Source organism: Choristoneura fumiferana, chromosome 26 (assembly GCF_025370935.1).
Source record: "Choristoneura fumiferana chromosome 26, NRCan_CFum_1, whole genome shotgun sequence".
Taxonomy (NCBI): domain Eukaryota; kingdom Metazoa; phylum Arthropoda; class Insecta; order Lepidoptera; family Tortricidae; genus Choristoneura; species Choristoneura fumiferana.
In genome coordinates, this window is record NC_133497.1 from 2,369,603 (window position 1) to 2,386,753 (window position 17,151).

Here is a 17,151-nt window from a genome sequence, read left to right on the forward strand (position 1 = left end):
CAAAGTGCGCTCGAACAAACCACACACTGATAGAACACTAAGTATTTGTCCGAATTTACTCTTAAGTTATATGTGACTATTATTTTTTTATTGAGTTACAACCCTATCCTAAACCAAAACGTTGGTGCTGAATAATAACGACCTTCGCGCGCAGCACTAGAGTTCAATGTTGCTTGGTGGAGCGCGGTGATTTTGCTAATAAAAATTACGTAGGCATATAAAATGGCGGCTTTATTCAACATCAAAAGAGAGAACCTTCTGTAGTTGTACTATTACTTATTCTGTGGTGTGGTCACGTAGTTATGGAGGATTGGCAGGATGGCACAGATTTACAGATGCAAACGCCATTTTATAGGTGCAGGAATCAAACCCATTAAATGTTATAAATAGCCACGGGAGCGCGTGCTGAAGACGCGTCCGTCACGTGCTAAGACTGTTAGTATTTAACTGCATAATAGTGGCTGTTATACGGGCCACTATGGAACCTTATCACAAACATCAACATAGTGTTAGTAAAATCCTCTACGATAATATCGCCCACATCAAAAGCTACTGATTACTAGCGGACTTTTTCAGAAAAACGTTTGTGTACCTTTTCTTTTCAAAATCTATTTAATTTTTTCATACAAATCTTATGAGTCAGTTTTGTGACGCCCAATAGAAAAGTGTATGAAAAACTGTCATTTTTCATTGGGACGTTTTTTAAACCATCGGAAAAGATTGTGTGTTCGATTCTGAGCGGGAAAAACCATATATTTTTACTAAAATTGAAAAAAAAGAAACGGTACACTTTTTTGTTAAAATGTCCTAACACTTCTGCTTGAGAAGCCATGATCTTTTCACAACCTTTGCAAGTTCTGAAAAGTGACATCAACAATACAGTGGTTTTTTTCAATTGACGACTTTCATGCCATTGTTTCAGAATGACAAATACCTACTAGTTATGTGGTTGACCGCATAATATATTTTCCGAATGGGGAAATCCTATGGTGCCACCATCGTTAGGAAATCTGGAAACGGATCTGTATTGGAATCCATACATAGGTAAGTACCTATTAAAATCCATAAGCTACTTTCAAAAATCCCTAATTAGTTTTTTTTTGTATGTGATTTTTGTGTTTTGTTTTGTATACTTAATTTGCATTTTACAGCGCATTGGTGTTAACTGTAATGCTGTAATTTTTTGTTGACTAATAAATAAATAATAATAATAATGTAATGTTTGCCATAACTCGTTTTTCTTGAAAACTATAAATAATTCCTGGTTGGTATAAAATAAACGACCGGATGGCCAAGTGTTTAGAGAACCTGACTACGAAGCTTGAGGTCCCGGGTTCGAATCCCGGCCGGGGCAGATATTTGTATGAATAATACGAATGTTTGTTCTTGGGTCTTGGATGTTTAATATGTATTTAAGTATGTATTTATCTATATTAGTACATATGTTTATCCGTTGCCTAGTATCCATAATAGAAGCTTTGCTTAGTTTGGGACTAGGTAGACCAATTGGCGTCAAGTGTCCCATGATATTAATTCATTATTTATTTATTTATAAGATGGCCATTTAAAATTTCCTGAAAATTTTATGATTTTAAAGAAAAAAGAGTTATGGATTTTGATCATTATGGCAAACATTACATTAGGACAAGCGATACTATGGATTACGTCGTTGACTCGGATACTTCACGTAAGAACACCATATACCGCCATCCAATCATGCAGTGATTGTCATACTCAGGTCCGTCCACATGTAGGCCAATGCCGTCTTCACTCACCTTGTGATATTTCGGTTTGAAAATGTTTTGACTTTATTTTTTAGTCCAATTACTTTACTCTATTTCGGGCGCAAAACACGACAGGAGGTGATAAAGCTCTACCTAAAGCCGCTTTAATAATAATAATAATAATTTCGACTGCAATAATATCAAGTCTTCGGTTGTATAAATAAAATGAGCGATTAACAGCGGCCGATAAACTCTGTTGAGTTTTCGCCCGCTGATATGACAATCATTTTTGTACAATATTAATTGTTTATAAATTAATAAAAAGAACCATTTATTTCACGCATCACGGCCCATACAATAAATACCTTACAGCTTTGACCTTACAGCCTAACATACATAAGCGGAACTTTTTACCACACACAACTATGGAACCAGCGTCCTGCAGGACCGCAATCGAAGGGGAACGAAAACGAGCCTATCATACTCTCAATGGGCCGGCAACGCACAGTATCCCTGGTGTTGCGGGTGTCTATGGGTGGCGGTGATGGCTTCCCCTCTTACTTAAAATTAACTACTGACGCAACGAACCAAATAAGTCATGTAACAATCTTCTTCAACCCTGATCTCCCTCAACTTTCTTCTTCAATCGGATATTCTCAAATGGATTTCTCCCAACTGCATGCCCCCTTCGCCTATAGCCGCGTATCCATTAGAGAAGCCTCAGGCCGAGCACCGCGAGCCGAGCCATATTTTGTCGGTTTTTTGGCCGTGCTCAAAGGAGCCTCAGTCTGAGCCGTGCCTTTGGCAGCGTCTCCACTTGCGCGGCCTCGGAGTGAGGCAGCCGCTCGGCCCGAGGCTGCCTCTAGTGGATACGCGGCTTATAAAGCACCTCAGATAAAATTAAAACAAGAGGTCCTAGTTTTGAACATGAAACTACCGTGAGACTCACTCATATTAAATATAATGACCCGGATAACTCACGTCTTAAATCGAGTTTAGCTTACATGTTCCACAAGGGTATCGGAGCACGTACGCAGCATGAGAAACGGACGACAAGGGTCTCTGTGCCGAGCACTCAAAGAACTCGGATTCGACGCACTATATCAGATTGATAGGGTATCTGTACTTGCGAAGAGAAATTTTTTCATTCCGCGGAAAGTGCGTGAAGCCATCGAGATTAGTCGTCGCCGAATGTCAACCGGATATGGTTGGCGGTACCTCCGAGTTGGAAAACGGTTGTTAAATACTCGTGCTGCGTCATCGGTGTGTGTGAACGTACCTTTAAGAGCGCGATGTTTTAGTGTTGTGTGCTACCCACATTGACAGTTTAATGCATTTGATGAAACGCGGTAGTTGTGTGCCGGTGTCAGTTCGTCGGGTAGTCGCGCGGCAGAGCGGCGGCGCGCAGTGCGCGTGTTGCAGCAGCCGCTGAGTCGCGTTGCTCCGAAGACGAAGGGCTACGGATTAGCCCGAAACATGTCGAGCTAAACTCGATTTAAGACGTGAGTTATCCGGGTCATTATATTTAAGAGGTCCTAGTGTCATTGGACCCAAAAAATCTTCGCTAATGCTAAAGACAACCGGATAACCTGACTGCGAAGCTTAAGTTCTCAAACTCGATCCCCCAGCGGGGCAGATATTTGCATAAAAATACGAATGTTTGTTCATGTGTCTAGACTCTACATTGTTTATTATGTACATAAGTATGTTATGAGTTTTTCGAGAGGCAAAATATCGCTAGATTGAGATTGGTTTTTTGGAATCTTTTTGTATTTTTTATTTCAATTCCAATTTTTTTACTTTTACGGTCATCCCGTAAAACCTAAATTGAAAATACAAACTGAAATATAGATGCACAGAAAAACCAGAAAAATAAGACCATCACTGGGAATCGAACCCAGGTCCTCGGTATTCCGTACCGCGTGCTATACCTCGCCAGCCACTAGATTGCGTTGGTACCGTGAGGTCTGTTTGACGTTTCAGTCTTGCTTGCGATTGGCTCATTTGGATATTTATCCAATCACAAGCGTGACAGAAATGTCAAACGGAACAAACGATGCTAACGCCATCTAGCGATATTTCGCCTGTCAAAAACCCTCATTGACCATATAGTACCTACTTATTTTTATTCTTTGACTAGTACCCAGTACCCAGCTTTGCTTTGTTCGGGTCTAGGTCAATTGTTGTCAAATGTCCCATGATATTTATTACCTCTATTTGTATACCTACCTACTAGACTTAACTCGAGACTTTGCAATTAAAATCCGCAAAAATTACATTGTGGGATTTGTGGGTCTCATTGATGTACATTAATAAAAGCTGTATGAAATTTTATGGCTTTAAGCCCAGCGGTTGTTATTTCGAGATTTTATGCCTATTCCGCAGGAATACGGGATAAAAAGTAGCCTGTTTTATTCCAGAAGTCCAGCTATCTACATACCAAATCGATAGCTGGAATAACACAGTTATTTTTACATACCAAATATCCAAATACGTTCAGCTGTTTCAGCGTTAAAGAGTAACAAACACATTCGCAAACTTTCGTGTTTTATTTTAACTCTCTTCGTTATTTTTTTTTTTTTCGCCTGGATGGCAAACGAGCAATTGGGTCTCCTGATGGTAAGAGATCACCACCGCCCATAAACATCTGCAGCACCAGGGGTATTGCAGATGCGTTGCCAACCTAGAGGCCTAAGATGGGATACCTCAAGTGTCCAGTAATTTCACCGGCTGTCTTACTCTCCACGCCGAAACACAACAGTGCAAGCACTGCTGCTTCATGGCAGGATTAGCGAGCAAGATGGTGGTAGCAATCCGGGCGGACCTTGCACAAGGTCCTACCACCTGCTAAATATAGCTCTGTGCTCAATAACATTATTTGTATTTGATATCTTCACTTGAATGTTTACAATGTATTCATTCGCTATCAACTCGGACACCTAGAAGTGTCAATGTAAACATTGTGACCTGCTTTAGCAACTAGATCCTATCGTAAAATGCATATCTGTTCTTTATAAACATGAATCGAGTTCTCTACCAGGTGTGGCCTATAACACGGGCAACTAATTAAAACATAGATCGTACTCGTCAAACTGAACAACAATAATAACCGGCCAAGAGCGTGTCGGACACGCCCAAAATAGGGTTCCGTAGCCATTACGAAAAAATAAGTAATATTTTTCTAAGGATTTCGTATTTTATACGGAATCTTCCAAGTTTAGGTATATTTTATACCTTAGGCTGCTATTTACTCTTATCTACTAATAATTCTCAAGCAAACTTCACCGTTATAGTTTTCCTTTCAAGTTTGATATACTTATTAGGTACTACCATCCTGAATTTATTCAAATTTTTCCACCCACCGGTTTAGATTTTAGAGGGGGGGGACGCCCTATTTTAATGAAAATTTGCACTTTCAAGTTAAATATTTTGCAAACAACTCACTGAATCGAAAAATTGTCTTAGCAACCCCTTAACTTAAGGTTTTAAAAGACCTATCCAACGATACCCCACACTACAAGATTCCATGAGAAAAAAAACACCCCCACTTTACGTCTATGGGAGGTCTACTCTAAAAAAAAAAATTTTTGTTTTTTTTATTGTACCATTTTATCGGCATAGTTTACATATATATTCGTGCAATATTACAGCTTTCTAGCATTGATAGTTCCTGAGCAAAGCCGCGGACGGACAGACAGACAGACAGACAGACATGGCGAAACTATAAGGCTTCCGTTTTTGCCATTTTGGCTCCGGAACCCTAAAAAGCGGAACCTTAGGGACACAGCCACGGGTAAGGCCCATCTATAAAAAATAAAAACAGTAAACAGTTTTTCTATTAACAACATCACCGCGTCAGCTTTAATTGGCAGCCATCCCAAGCCTCTGCATCAGAACTACGTCACAATCGAATGATACATTCCTTGGCGGTGATATTAATTCAGGGTCTAATTTGGTGGACAGGGAGCGTTTTTGGCAGAAGACAACTCCAATCTTTGTTCGTTGAAAGACTTAATCGTAACTGAAGTTTTGATCTTAAATTCAGACAGATAAAATTGACTTTTAAAACGCTTTGCTTATGGAGATGAGTCGTGTTGTTTCTCTCGAGATGTAGATGCTTCGGGATGGGTCGGTGCCAGGGGGCTCGGTTTTTAGAGATCATGAGGTCTCTGACCTTGTGGATAAAGTAACCTTGGCTAAAAGTAATGCAGCTTATCGAAAATAATAAGTTTTTTGTGAACAATTTATTTTTAATACGCTTTTTAGGGTTCCGGAGCCAAAATGGCAAAAACGGAATTCTTATAGTTTCGCCATGTCTGTCTGGTCTGTCCGTCCGTCCGCGGTTTCGCTCAGGGACTATCAATGCTAGAAAGCTGTGATTTTGCACGGATATATATGTAACTATGCCGACAAAATGGTGCAATAAAAAAATAAAAACACTTTTTTTTAGGGTACCTCCCATAGACGTAAAGTGGGGGTGATTTTTTTTCTCATCCAACCCTATAGTGTGGGGTATCGTTGGATACCATTTGGGGTTTGCTAAGACGATTGTTCGACTCAGTGATTTGTTTGCGAAATATTCAACTAAAAGTGCAAATTTTCATTAAAATCGAGCGTCCCCCCGGTGGGTGGAAAAATTTGAATAAATTGAGGATGGTAGTACCTAAGTATATCAAACATTCCAGGAAAACTATAACGGCTAAGTTTCCTTGATAATTATTAGTAGTTTTCCTCTTAAATAGCAGCCTAACGTATAAAATATACCTAAACTTGAAAGATTCCGTATAAAATACGAAATCCTTAGAAAAATATTAGTTATTATTTCGTAATGGCTACGGAACCCTATTTTGGGCGTGTCCGACACGCTCTTGGCCGGTTTTTGCTTACTCTACTTTTGGTTGGTCGCATTGTCATCCAAACTACATTTCCGTACCAAATAAGTCTATGCCATTAATATACCTATGTGGAGTTGCGTCTGCGGATATATCCACCGGAAGCACGTGGATGTCACACCAAAATTATTGTTAGTGTTCCACCAGTTTACTCTAAGCAAGGTATTGGATAAATAAACTTAAAGAAATTCTGATAAAAAATCCAAATTCAATAAATGAATACCTTGATGATAGATGACAAATTTAACATAAGTTAATAAATACATCCTAATAGAAAAAGGGACAATGATGTAATATTCAATTGATTAAGAAATTTCAATAAAAGTCAAGATCAGTTTAATGTGATTGGTATTTAGCTCTGGCCCAAATTCTTAATTATTTGAAAGCTGCCCTCTTGTATAAATATTGCTTGACGAAAGGGTCTATGATGAAATAATCTGCGGAGTTGCGTCCTGCGGAGACGATCCACCGGACCACCAGGATGTCACTACCAAAATTATTGTATTGCCACCAGATTTACATAAGTATGCTACATTTCAAGTCAAACCGACTACGGGAAGTGGGTCTTTACCTGTCAAGATTTGAGCCGCACATATCGTACATAGGTACATACGAGTACATTGCAAGTTAAATAAGAGCTTGTAAAAAATAACACAAGAATTGCTCATTTAACGCAAGCACTGTTTACCCGACTTTCACCCAGTGCCGCTGTCAGGATTCCGCACACATTTGAACGCATAAGTGCGTTTGCGGCACCAAGCGTAAGTTCGAAAAACAATGCCGGCAGTGAATGCGTTATAAAGACATACTAATATTAGACGACCGGATGTCCAAGTGGTTAGAGAACCTGACTATGAAGCTTGAGGTCCCGGGTTCGATTCCCGGCTGGGGCATATATTTGTATGAATAATACGAATGTTTGTTCTCGGGTCTTAGATGTTTAATATGTATTTAAGTACGTATTTATCTGTATAAGTATGTTTATCCGTTGCCTAGTATCCATAGTACAAGCCTTGCATGCTCGTAGTTTGGGACTAGGTCAATTAGTGTCAAGTGTCCCATGATATTCCCATCATGATAGTCCCATTTTGCAGGTGGTAGGACCTTGTGCAAGGTCCGCCCGGATTGCTACCACCATCTTACTCGCTAATCCTGCCGTGAAGCAGCAGTGCTTGCACTGTTGTGTTTCGGCGTGGAGTGTAAGACAGCCGGTGAAATTACTGGCACTTGAGGTATCCCATCTTAGGCCTCTAGGTTGGCAACGCATCTGCAATACCCCTGGTGTTGCAGATGTTTATGGGCGGTGGTGATCTCTTACCATCAGGAGACTCACTTGCTCGTTTGCCATCCAGTCGAATAAAAAAAAAAAATATTCATTAGATTAAAAAGACGGCCATTTATCGCGCAGATCTCATTACCACTTGGCGCCATTTTGTCCTAACTAAGGTAAACGTATGAGTCCTCGTCACTTATGATTTGTTTTTGGAGTCTCTTTGTATTTTTTATTTCAACTCCAAATTTGTTACTTTTACGGTCATCCCGTGAAATACAACGAAAATACAAACTGAAACATGGATGCACAGAAAAAGACCAGAAAAAGAGAACAGCGCTGGGAATCGAACCCAGGTCCTCAGCATTCCGTGCTGCGTGCCATACCCCTACACCACCACTGGACAGGAGTTTAGACACAAATTTCTCCCATGCACCACACATTTCAGCCTGTTTTTTCTTTCTTAGCCACTTAAGCAGCGATACTAGCGACATCTATGTTTAAGCTCTCATCGCGAAAGATCAACACTCCTTCAAAACTAACCACGTACCACCACTAACCATCCTCGTCGCTGTCCCAATAAAGAAAGAAAGAATAAATTTATTTACCTAAATTCCATTGTTGGCATCTTTAATTTTATGTCATTTAGCCATAGAGATGATAGCAGGGTCTCGTCTATTGGACATTAGTGTTTCGAACACTTGGACGTTTACCTTACTTATGTATAGTTTTTATCATTGGTTATCCATTACAAACAGTAGTAGTTATGTGATACATTGACCGCAACCGAGTTCCGGCTGCATATAGTGTTTCTGAAGCCAAGGTCGACCGCAGAAGGAATAGCATTTGAAATAAGTATCAAGATGAGGCAATGATTGTTTCAGAATGGCATAGCGTTAGGCTGCGTCTCCAGCAGGGATGGGCGAGGTAGCTGAGCGGTGCAAGGACGCGTAGCGAGGACTGGTAGGTACGTATTATCCATACTAATCCATCCATACTTACTAATATTATAAATGCGAATGTGTGTGTGTTTGTATGTATGTTTGTCCGTCTTTCACGTTGAAATGGAGCGACGGAACGACGTGATTTTTGGCATAGAGATAGTTTATGGGCCAGAGAGTGACAACAGGTGTTTACATTAATCTGATGACTCATACTTAGAGACAGATTTGATTAATTTGATGACCAAGATATTTCTTAGTGATAGATATAATAATTAGGGTATCGCAGTTTAGTGACAAATCTAAATTTAAGTGACAGAAAATATAGTTCCCATAAGTAAATAGGTATCATGGGACACTTGACACCAATTGACCTAGTCCCAAACTAAGCAAAGCTTGTACTATGGATTAGGCAACGGATAATCATAAACACACAAAAATTCCCGCTAAGTCCCGACCCAAGTTTAAGTTGTTCTAGTATATGAGACCGGCTGTGTCTTCCGAGCTAACACGCGAACTACTTTCTCAACTGGTTGAACTACCTACATAGAGTTAGTTCTGAGAGCGTGACAACTGTTAAGACAAATATTAAGCCTTATAAGATAAGCATTGTGGATAAACATGGCAATACATGAGTATAAATTGTATTTATAATCATCCCACTATCCCACTATTATTATAAATGCGAAAGTTTGTAAGTTTGTCTTTTTAGTTGTTTAACGACCGGATGGATAGCTAAAGAATTTACCCAGCTCAGTGTATAGCAAATTTAAAATGAATTTCTTTTCATTCTGCAACATTTCGTCAAGTTTTCTTTACACGGCTTGCTTAAATCATAATGGAACAACATAAACCACGTCTTAAAATGGTACAGTCGAGTTCATAACTTATGAGCTAAAATTTGATTAAAATATCGGAACACGCTTCTACGCCGTTAAAAATAGAGTCGTATTTAGATATCAAAGGTAGTTTTTTCTAGAATTATCTGGAAATAAGAAAGTATCGTAAAATTTTCTTACACAAAATACTAAAAAAAACAAATATTTTATTTGTATCAATTTTTTTTTACATTTTACAAAGAAAACAAACAAACAAGAAAACATAAATTGGTGTTAAAATATGTATTTTAATAATAGAGTATTATGGTTGAGATTTGTATGGATGTTTGTTAATGCATTTTGTTGCATAATTAATGATATGAAATTAAACATTACATTAGTGTACGTTATAAAGGGGGTCCAGTAAGTAGTAAGTACCACCAAAATAAGGGGGAGATAGGTGGGCAAGTCATCTACTAAATATAGAAAAATGTTGCTTGCTAAATGTGTCACCGTTTTCGAGAAATTTAGATTTTTATATATATTTCTTTTAATTTATAGGTAGGTAATTCAAAATCATTGGATTGATTATTTTACTGTATTTTTTTCATTGTAAAATAATCTTCAATAGTTTTACTTACCGATGTAAATAGTAATTACCAGCAGCAAAATAGGAAAGAAAAAAAGAAAGGAAAATAAAATAAGTAGGTACATTTATTTACAAAAACACAAAACTCAACAATATTATTACAAATAGACAACGCGAAGGATAGAATTAGGATAAGAACTTACGATTTTAAAAAACTGGTGCAGTTTTTTTTTTATTTCAATTTGTATTTTGTCTCTTCTAAACTATGGTCAAGTTTGACCTATCCCAGTGAAAAAAAAAATGCTCACTGTTTAGCTTACTAGCTTTAAAACATATCCATGTAATGGACATTCAAAAACTATAAATAAAATATCTTATAAACAAAAGATTCACAGAAAAAAAGTACTGTACAAATAATTAAAATACACTAAATATAGCTTCATGCCAGTACTACCACCTAACTATAGCAAAATTTTCAAAGAAATATTATTTATTAGTCTGCAATTTTCAAACAATGAGATTTAGGCTGCAAACCTCTGCAAATGCCTCGTCCAACACTTTATTTAAAAAGTACTGGCTGCCAAGACTTTGAACGCCTCCAAATTGAAATTAGGAATCTAAAAATAAATTTGCTTGCCATTTGTTTATTTTCAGATTTAAACCCTATCTTACCGTTAACGGCCACGTAAATTTTGCGTTGTGATTCCAGTAGGTATTCAAAATCGTTAAGCAAAGATCCAAGCAAAAAGTCAATTGTTTAAAAAATAAACAATTAAGATAACAACTACAAATCACGAAATTTACTTATCCACACAAAAGAGTCAAGACAGTTGCTAGCAAAGTGGTTTAACCTGTGCATTCTCTATCAGTCAATTTGTCTACCATTTTATGGGTTGAGATGCATAATAAATATCTAGGAAATGACCTTACGGTTAAGGTCAAGTATTGTTCAGTTTTATCACGAGGTTTCTATCCTACAGATAACGTGAGCTCGCTGCACGGGTGTGTTCACTGCTTAATTGCTAAATTATGACACATACCTAGTATGAATGAACCACCATATTTTATAGTTAGTATGTTAACTAAACTTAGTTTTAGAGTAGGTATCTTTCTTGTGTAATGTTATATACCTACCTACACTTCGTGTTTTAGACTTTTTTAGACTATAAATAGTCTAGCGAATGTTTATCTCAACCAGTATCTGCCACATAAAATAAATTTGTTCCTTTGTTATTTTTTGTGATAACCTTGTACATGTTATTGCCCCAGCTACTAAACTATCGTCAGTTTATACTATAGTTATCTATCATATTCTTAGTAGCTCAAAAACTTTCGAACTGTAAATTAATTTGAAATATTAGTTTTTGAAAACCTAACGAATGCAATAAAATGTTACGTGAGCTCATCATGCATACAACTGCACATTGCACGCCGACACGTGACTATAAAGTCTACGCTTCACGCCGTACTATCACCAATACTATCGCCAATACGTGATAAGTGACATATAAACTATGACTCCTCACGGGTGACGCCATTTACCAGTTACCTAGTGAGAGGTGTGAACCTAGCTCATTCTAAAGTAGGAATTTTAATTCTGGCCAGTCGTGTCGTTTCTTGAGGTAACAACAACAAATAAACAATGTAAACAATGTAAGTGTAAATTCGAATTTGGAAATAGATTAACAAATAGGAGTGACTGTTTTAAAAGGCCAGTTCGTTCAGTGTTATCAAAAGGAGACCGTAGGGGGAGAGAAGTCCTCGAGTGGCGACCACGAACAAGAAGACGAAGCGTAGTACTGACAACATCGTGAGCGGCAACCGACGGATGCAAGTGGCGAGACGGTCATTGTGGCGTTAAAAAGAAAGAAAGAAAGAAAATACACAACACAAGACACAACAATAGTATTAAGTACAAATAGACAACACGTAGGAAAGTATGTGTCATTGCGGTTGTAAATCGGACACTGGCTCAGCATAATGCTGGAGCGTTAATAATAAACACCCCAGCGCTACGAAGATATACTACACAGTTTAAAGGCGTTCTAAGTAATGACTTTTTTAAGGGGTTTGTGGACGTCTTCCAGCTAACAAGATGAATCAAATAGAGATAACATTATTTTTGCGGAAGTTTTACCAATGGAAAAACTCAGTGGAAACACTCAGTGGATCATGTCTCCAGAAGTGTGGCGTGAAAATTGTAGCTAGACGATCCGGAGCGAAGAAGGTAGGTACCTATCTACCTAAAACACGGAACACCCGTAAATGGGTATTGAGTAGTATAATAAAAGTAACAGTCAAGGTGGTGGAAATCCAGTTAGGTATTATGATAAATAAGAATATTATGCCTTGAACGCAGAATCCAGCTTTTATCTTCTTCAATGGGGAATGGATGGAAAATTTAGAAATGCTTGAAACATTTTATATCAATAGGAATAACATTTCTAATTAACAGAAAAAAATATCAGATTTTTAAGTAGCATTAATTAATTTAAAACCAGCCAAGAGCGGATCGGACACGCCCGAAATAGGGTTCCGTAGCCATTACGAAAAAATTAAGTAATGTTTTTCTAAGTATTTCGTACTTTATACGGAATCTTCCAAGTTTAGGTATATTTTATACCTTTGCTATTTACTCTTAAACTACTAATAATTCTCAGGCAAAATTAGCCGTTATAGTTTTCCTTGAAAGTTTGATATACTTACTACCATATACCATCCGGAATTTTTACAAATTTTTCCACCGGTTTAGATTTTAGAGGGGGGGGGGGGACGCTCGATTTTAATGAAAATTTGCACTTTCAAGTTTAATATTTCGCAAACAAATCACTGAATCGGAAAATCGTCTTAGCAAACCCCTAATGGTTTTAAAATACCTATCCAACGATACCTATAGGGTTGGATGAGAAAAAAAATCACCCCCACTTTACGCCTATGGGAGGTACCCTTAATTTTTTTTTATTTTTTATTGTACTATTTTGTCGGCATAGTTTACATATATATGTACCCGTGCAAAATTACAGCTTTCTAGCATTGATAGTCCCTGAGCAAAGCCGCGGACGGACAGACAGACAGAACTATAAGGAACAGAGAAACTATAAGGGTTCCGTTTTTGCCATTTTGGGTCCGGAACCCTAAAAAAGAGGTTTCTTTACCGCCAAATTACGACAGTTCCTACACAGTTACAAAGACAGTTAGAAAGTCTCTGTGTATATACGAGTATAAACCTGTTTTTCTGTATTGCTTGCTATGTGTTGGTGTGCAATAAAGGGTTATTGTATTGTATTGTATTGTCCGATTGGTTACGAGTTGTTCCATAGTCCAGAATAAAGATCATTAAAAAAGAATTTTATGTGTCTTTGACTCGATTGTTTTGACTACTTTTGACAGGTGACAATCTTTACCAGGCCGGATAATACTGACATGGAAATACCGACCCTGTTTTTCATGAACACGCCCATAGAAACTGAACTGACATGAGCTTCTTCATGAGTTGTTTTTAAACACAGAAACATTTTTTTGACATTTATCTCAACACGTTTTTCCAGAAAAAGCCAAGGACGATTTTTCAATTAGTGGAGAAACGCCCAAAGTTGAAAAGAACAGTCAAAAAAATATCGATTCTTTTACGAGCATATAAAGTTGTGTCCATAATGGCCCAGGAAAATAGCTTCACGGTTGAAAAGTCGCATTTAAACAGTGTCAAATGAATGTCGTTATTCGGTGCCTATTGTTATCGTGTTTACTGTTTTGATGCAAATGAGTGTACAGAGAAATGAGTCATTTGAACAGGTAAGTACGTAAATTAATGTTATAATTACTAGCTTTAGCCCGCGGATTCGCCCGCGTTGAATTCGGTTATCGCGCGCTGTTCCCTCGGGAACTGTGCATTTTTTCGAGATAAAAAGTAGCCTATGTCACTCTCTGGCCCATAAACTATCTCTATGCCAAAAAATACGGCGATCCGTCGCTCCGTTTCGACGTGAAAGACGGACGAGCATACAAACACACAAACATACATACAAACACACAAACACAGTACACTTTCGCATTTATAATAATTAGTATGGATCAGCATTTAATGAACCATTATATGACAGTTGAATAGTAATTCCGAGATTTGACTAAATTAGGGTTGTCTCTAAAATGTTTTTCTTTCAAATTATTAATTTCCACACTGTTTCATATGTACCAACGATTTTTTTAACTGTAAGTACGTCAGGATTGTTATAAAACTAACTTAACGTAACCCATAGGGTTCTTCAGGATAGTCCTGAAATATATCCTGAAAAGTTTATAGTTTCAGAAAGAAAATCGTTCGTCCATATGAAACAGTTGGAAAAGGAATCATTTGGGATAAAGGTTTTCGCTGAAAAGCCAGGATTTCCCTTAATTAGACATCGTCACAGAATAAATAATAGCACTCGAGGCAACCGCTGAATAGGCCACTCCGGAGTGGCCTCCAGCATCTACTTGTAGCGGAAGATCCTGGCCCTGTCTGTACTACGAAGTGCAAAATTCGAACTTCGTATCTTGCCGTCCCGCTGACGCTTATATTATTTAATACGAGAGTGAGAGGGACGGAACGACACGAACTTCGAATTTCGCAGTAGCCCCGCTGATATCGTGTCTATACTCTACTCTATGCCTTCTATTATCTTTTTATCTACTTTTACAAATGAACGTCTGCCACCTAGCTTAACCCGTGGCTAACAGAGCGTGCAGTTTATTTAAATGTTAATTAATGCCGATTTTAAAGCAAGTGGCTGTTTCGAGTATATTTTCTTTAAAGTTTTTTTAAGGCGGTCGGTTCTTTATTTTTATTCATCATCCTCATAGCAGCCGTAGGACGTCCACTGTTGGACAGAGGCCTGCCCCATAGACCTTCAGTTGCCTCGGTTGGCAGCGGCCTGCATCTACAGCAGCAGGTCAGTCCATCTCGTTATTTTTTTGTATTTAGATGCTTTATCTTTGAATTTTATCTGTGACAATTGTACTCTATTAGCTTTTTCCCGCGGCTTCGCCCGCGTGGAATTCAGTTAACGCGCGCTGTTCACTCGGGAACTGCATTTTTCCGGGATAAAAAGATAATATACCTTATGGAAAATGTTAGTTACGCGGTTACCAAAACTAACGTTTTCCTAAGTATGAAGAGAGCGCTTGGAAACCCCGTAAAAGCCCACGCGAGCGAGCGAGATGTCATGCTATTAACAATATACGCCACTATCGCCGCGTAGACTCGCCGCGCCGCCGCCGGTCGCAATCAGCGCCACTAGCCATGTCGCGGATTACTTATGCAATTCATAGTATTTTACGTAAAATAAAGCGCGCTAAATTATTAAAGTGATGTTTATAAGGCAAGCCCGGCTTTTGGGCTTCTATGTAAGGACCGCCACTGACGCGGTATTGCAGTATCATCTACGCCAGGGTTTCTCAAACTTATGGCTCCACGTACCCCTGTTAAAGTTTCTAGACGACAGCGAACCCCTACCTCCCCCCCCCCCCCAAAGAAAGTAATAAAACTGGCTGTTGGAGAAACTAAGTTTATTTTTATTTCAATCATCATGATAATATAATGTACTTATATTATTTATTTCAATAAAAGGTAGCAAATATAGATAAAGGAATCTAAGAATCGTCTTGCCAACGAAAATACAAACTGAAACAAATAACAACAAATAACAAACAAATAAGTAACAAATTTGGAGTTGAAATAAAAAATACTCCAAAAACCAATCTTAATCATCTTGCCAGTCTTGCAGCCATCACGTAAACCTTGTCGCGAACCCCCTACCGTCGAATAGCGAACCCCTAGGGTTTCGCGTACCCCACTTTGAGAAACCCTGATCTACGCTATGTCACTCTCTGGCCCATACTATCTCCATGCCAAAAATCACGTGGATCCGTCGCTCCGTTTCGACGTGAAAGACGGACAAACATAAAAACACACACACAGTTGCATTTATAATATATGAATGGATTTTGTAACTACTCATGTCATTAAATTCTATAATATGTTTCTTCACACACAGGCATCCTCTCAGAACAAGAGGGCTTGGGCCATAGTTCCCACGCAGGCCCAGTGCGGATTGGGAACTTCACACACACCATTGAATTGCTTCGCAGATTTGTGCAGGTTTCCTCACGATGTTTTCCTTCACCGCAAAGCTCGTGGTAAATTTCAAATGTAATTCCGCACATGAATTTCGAAAAACTCAAGAGGTGCGAGCCGGGGTTTGAACCCACGACCGTCTGCTTGAGAGGCGATAGGTCAAACCACTAGGCCACCACGGCTTTGTATGTTTACGGAAGAACTACTTAAGTACTTACTTACGTTTTGCTTCAGTTATGGCCACGCAGTTTTTGTTCGATTTGGTAACATACAAAACGCATTGAAGCGTTACCCCTTTAATTGATGATAATAAGCCTTTAATCTTTAATCCTACTAATACAACGAAAGTGAAAGTTTGTCAGTATGTTGGCTTTGTTTGTGATTCTCGTGCAAACTGCTGAACGAAATAAAATATTTCGATATTAATGAACTAAAAGAATTTCCTTGCTCACCCGCGACCTTACGATAGCTAAGCTTATGCAAAATATGCGTGTTCATGCAGTTCCTCCACCTCCACACTGTAAGAACACACACAAATCACACAAACCCATCTATCACCACCACCACACTACACTGACGCGTTTCGAACTCAACCAGAGCTCATCTTCAGAGTGACACAACCGTACACCATGCTACCAGTTGTTAGACTAACGAACCACAACCACCGTTTTAACTTGTCACTGTAACTCCCCAAGTACCCACATACGTTTTATGAAACAAAACAAAACTACCCACAAATTATTAATATTTTTTTTTAATTTCGATATTGTCTTAAAATCGGGTGGTCTTGTTGCCTAACACACTT

General features: G+C 38.4%; 1 protein-coding gene across 3 annotated transcripts in view; it reads left to right on the plus strand.

Annotated features, from left to right (window-relative positions):
- The window catches only part of Gbs-70E (Glycogen binding subunit 70E), a 55,321-nt gene that overhangs the window by 15,751 nt on the left and 22,419 nt on the right, over nucleotides 1-17,151 (plus strand). The window contains exons 1-2 of one of the 3 annotated variants that reach the window (XM_074107660.1): nucleotides 954-1,044; nucleotides 8,771-8,853. Coding sequence is in view for 1 of the 3 variants with exons in the window: in XM_074107657.1 (XP_073963758.1) it covers nucleotides 974-1,044 (71 nt within the window). In the remaining 2 variants the exon portion in view is untranslated. Of the gene's footprint in view, nucleotides 1-922; nucleotides 1,045-8,770; nucleotides 8,854-11,781; nucleotides 12,462-17,151 lie in introns of those variants that run through there. The other 2 variants (XM_074107657.1, XM_074107659.1) reach the window with 2 other exon arrangements.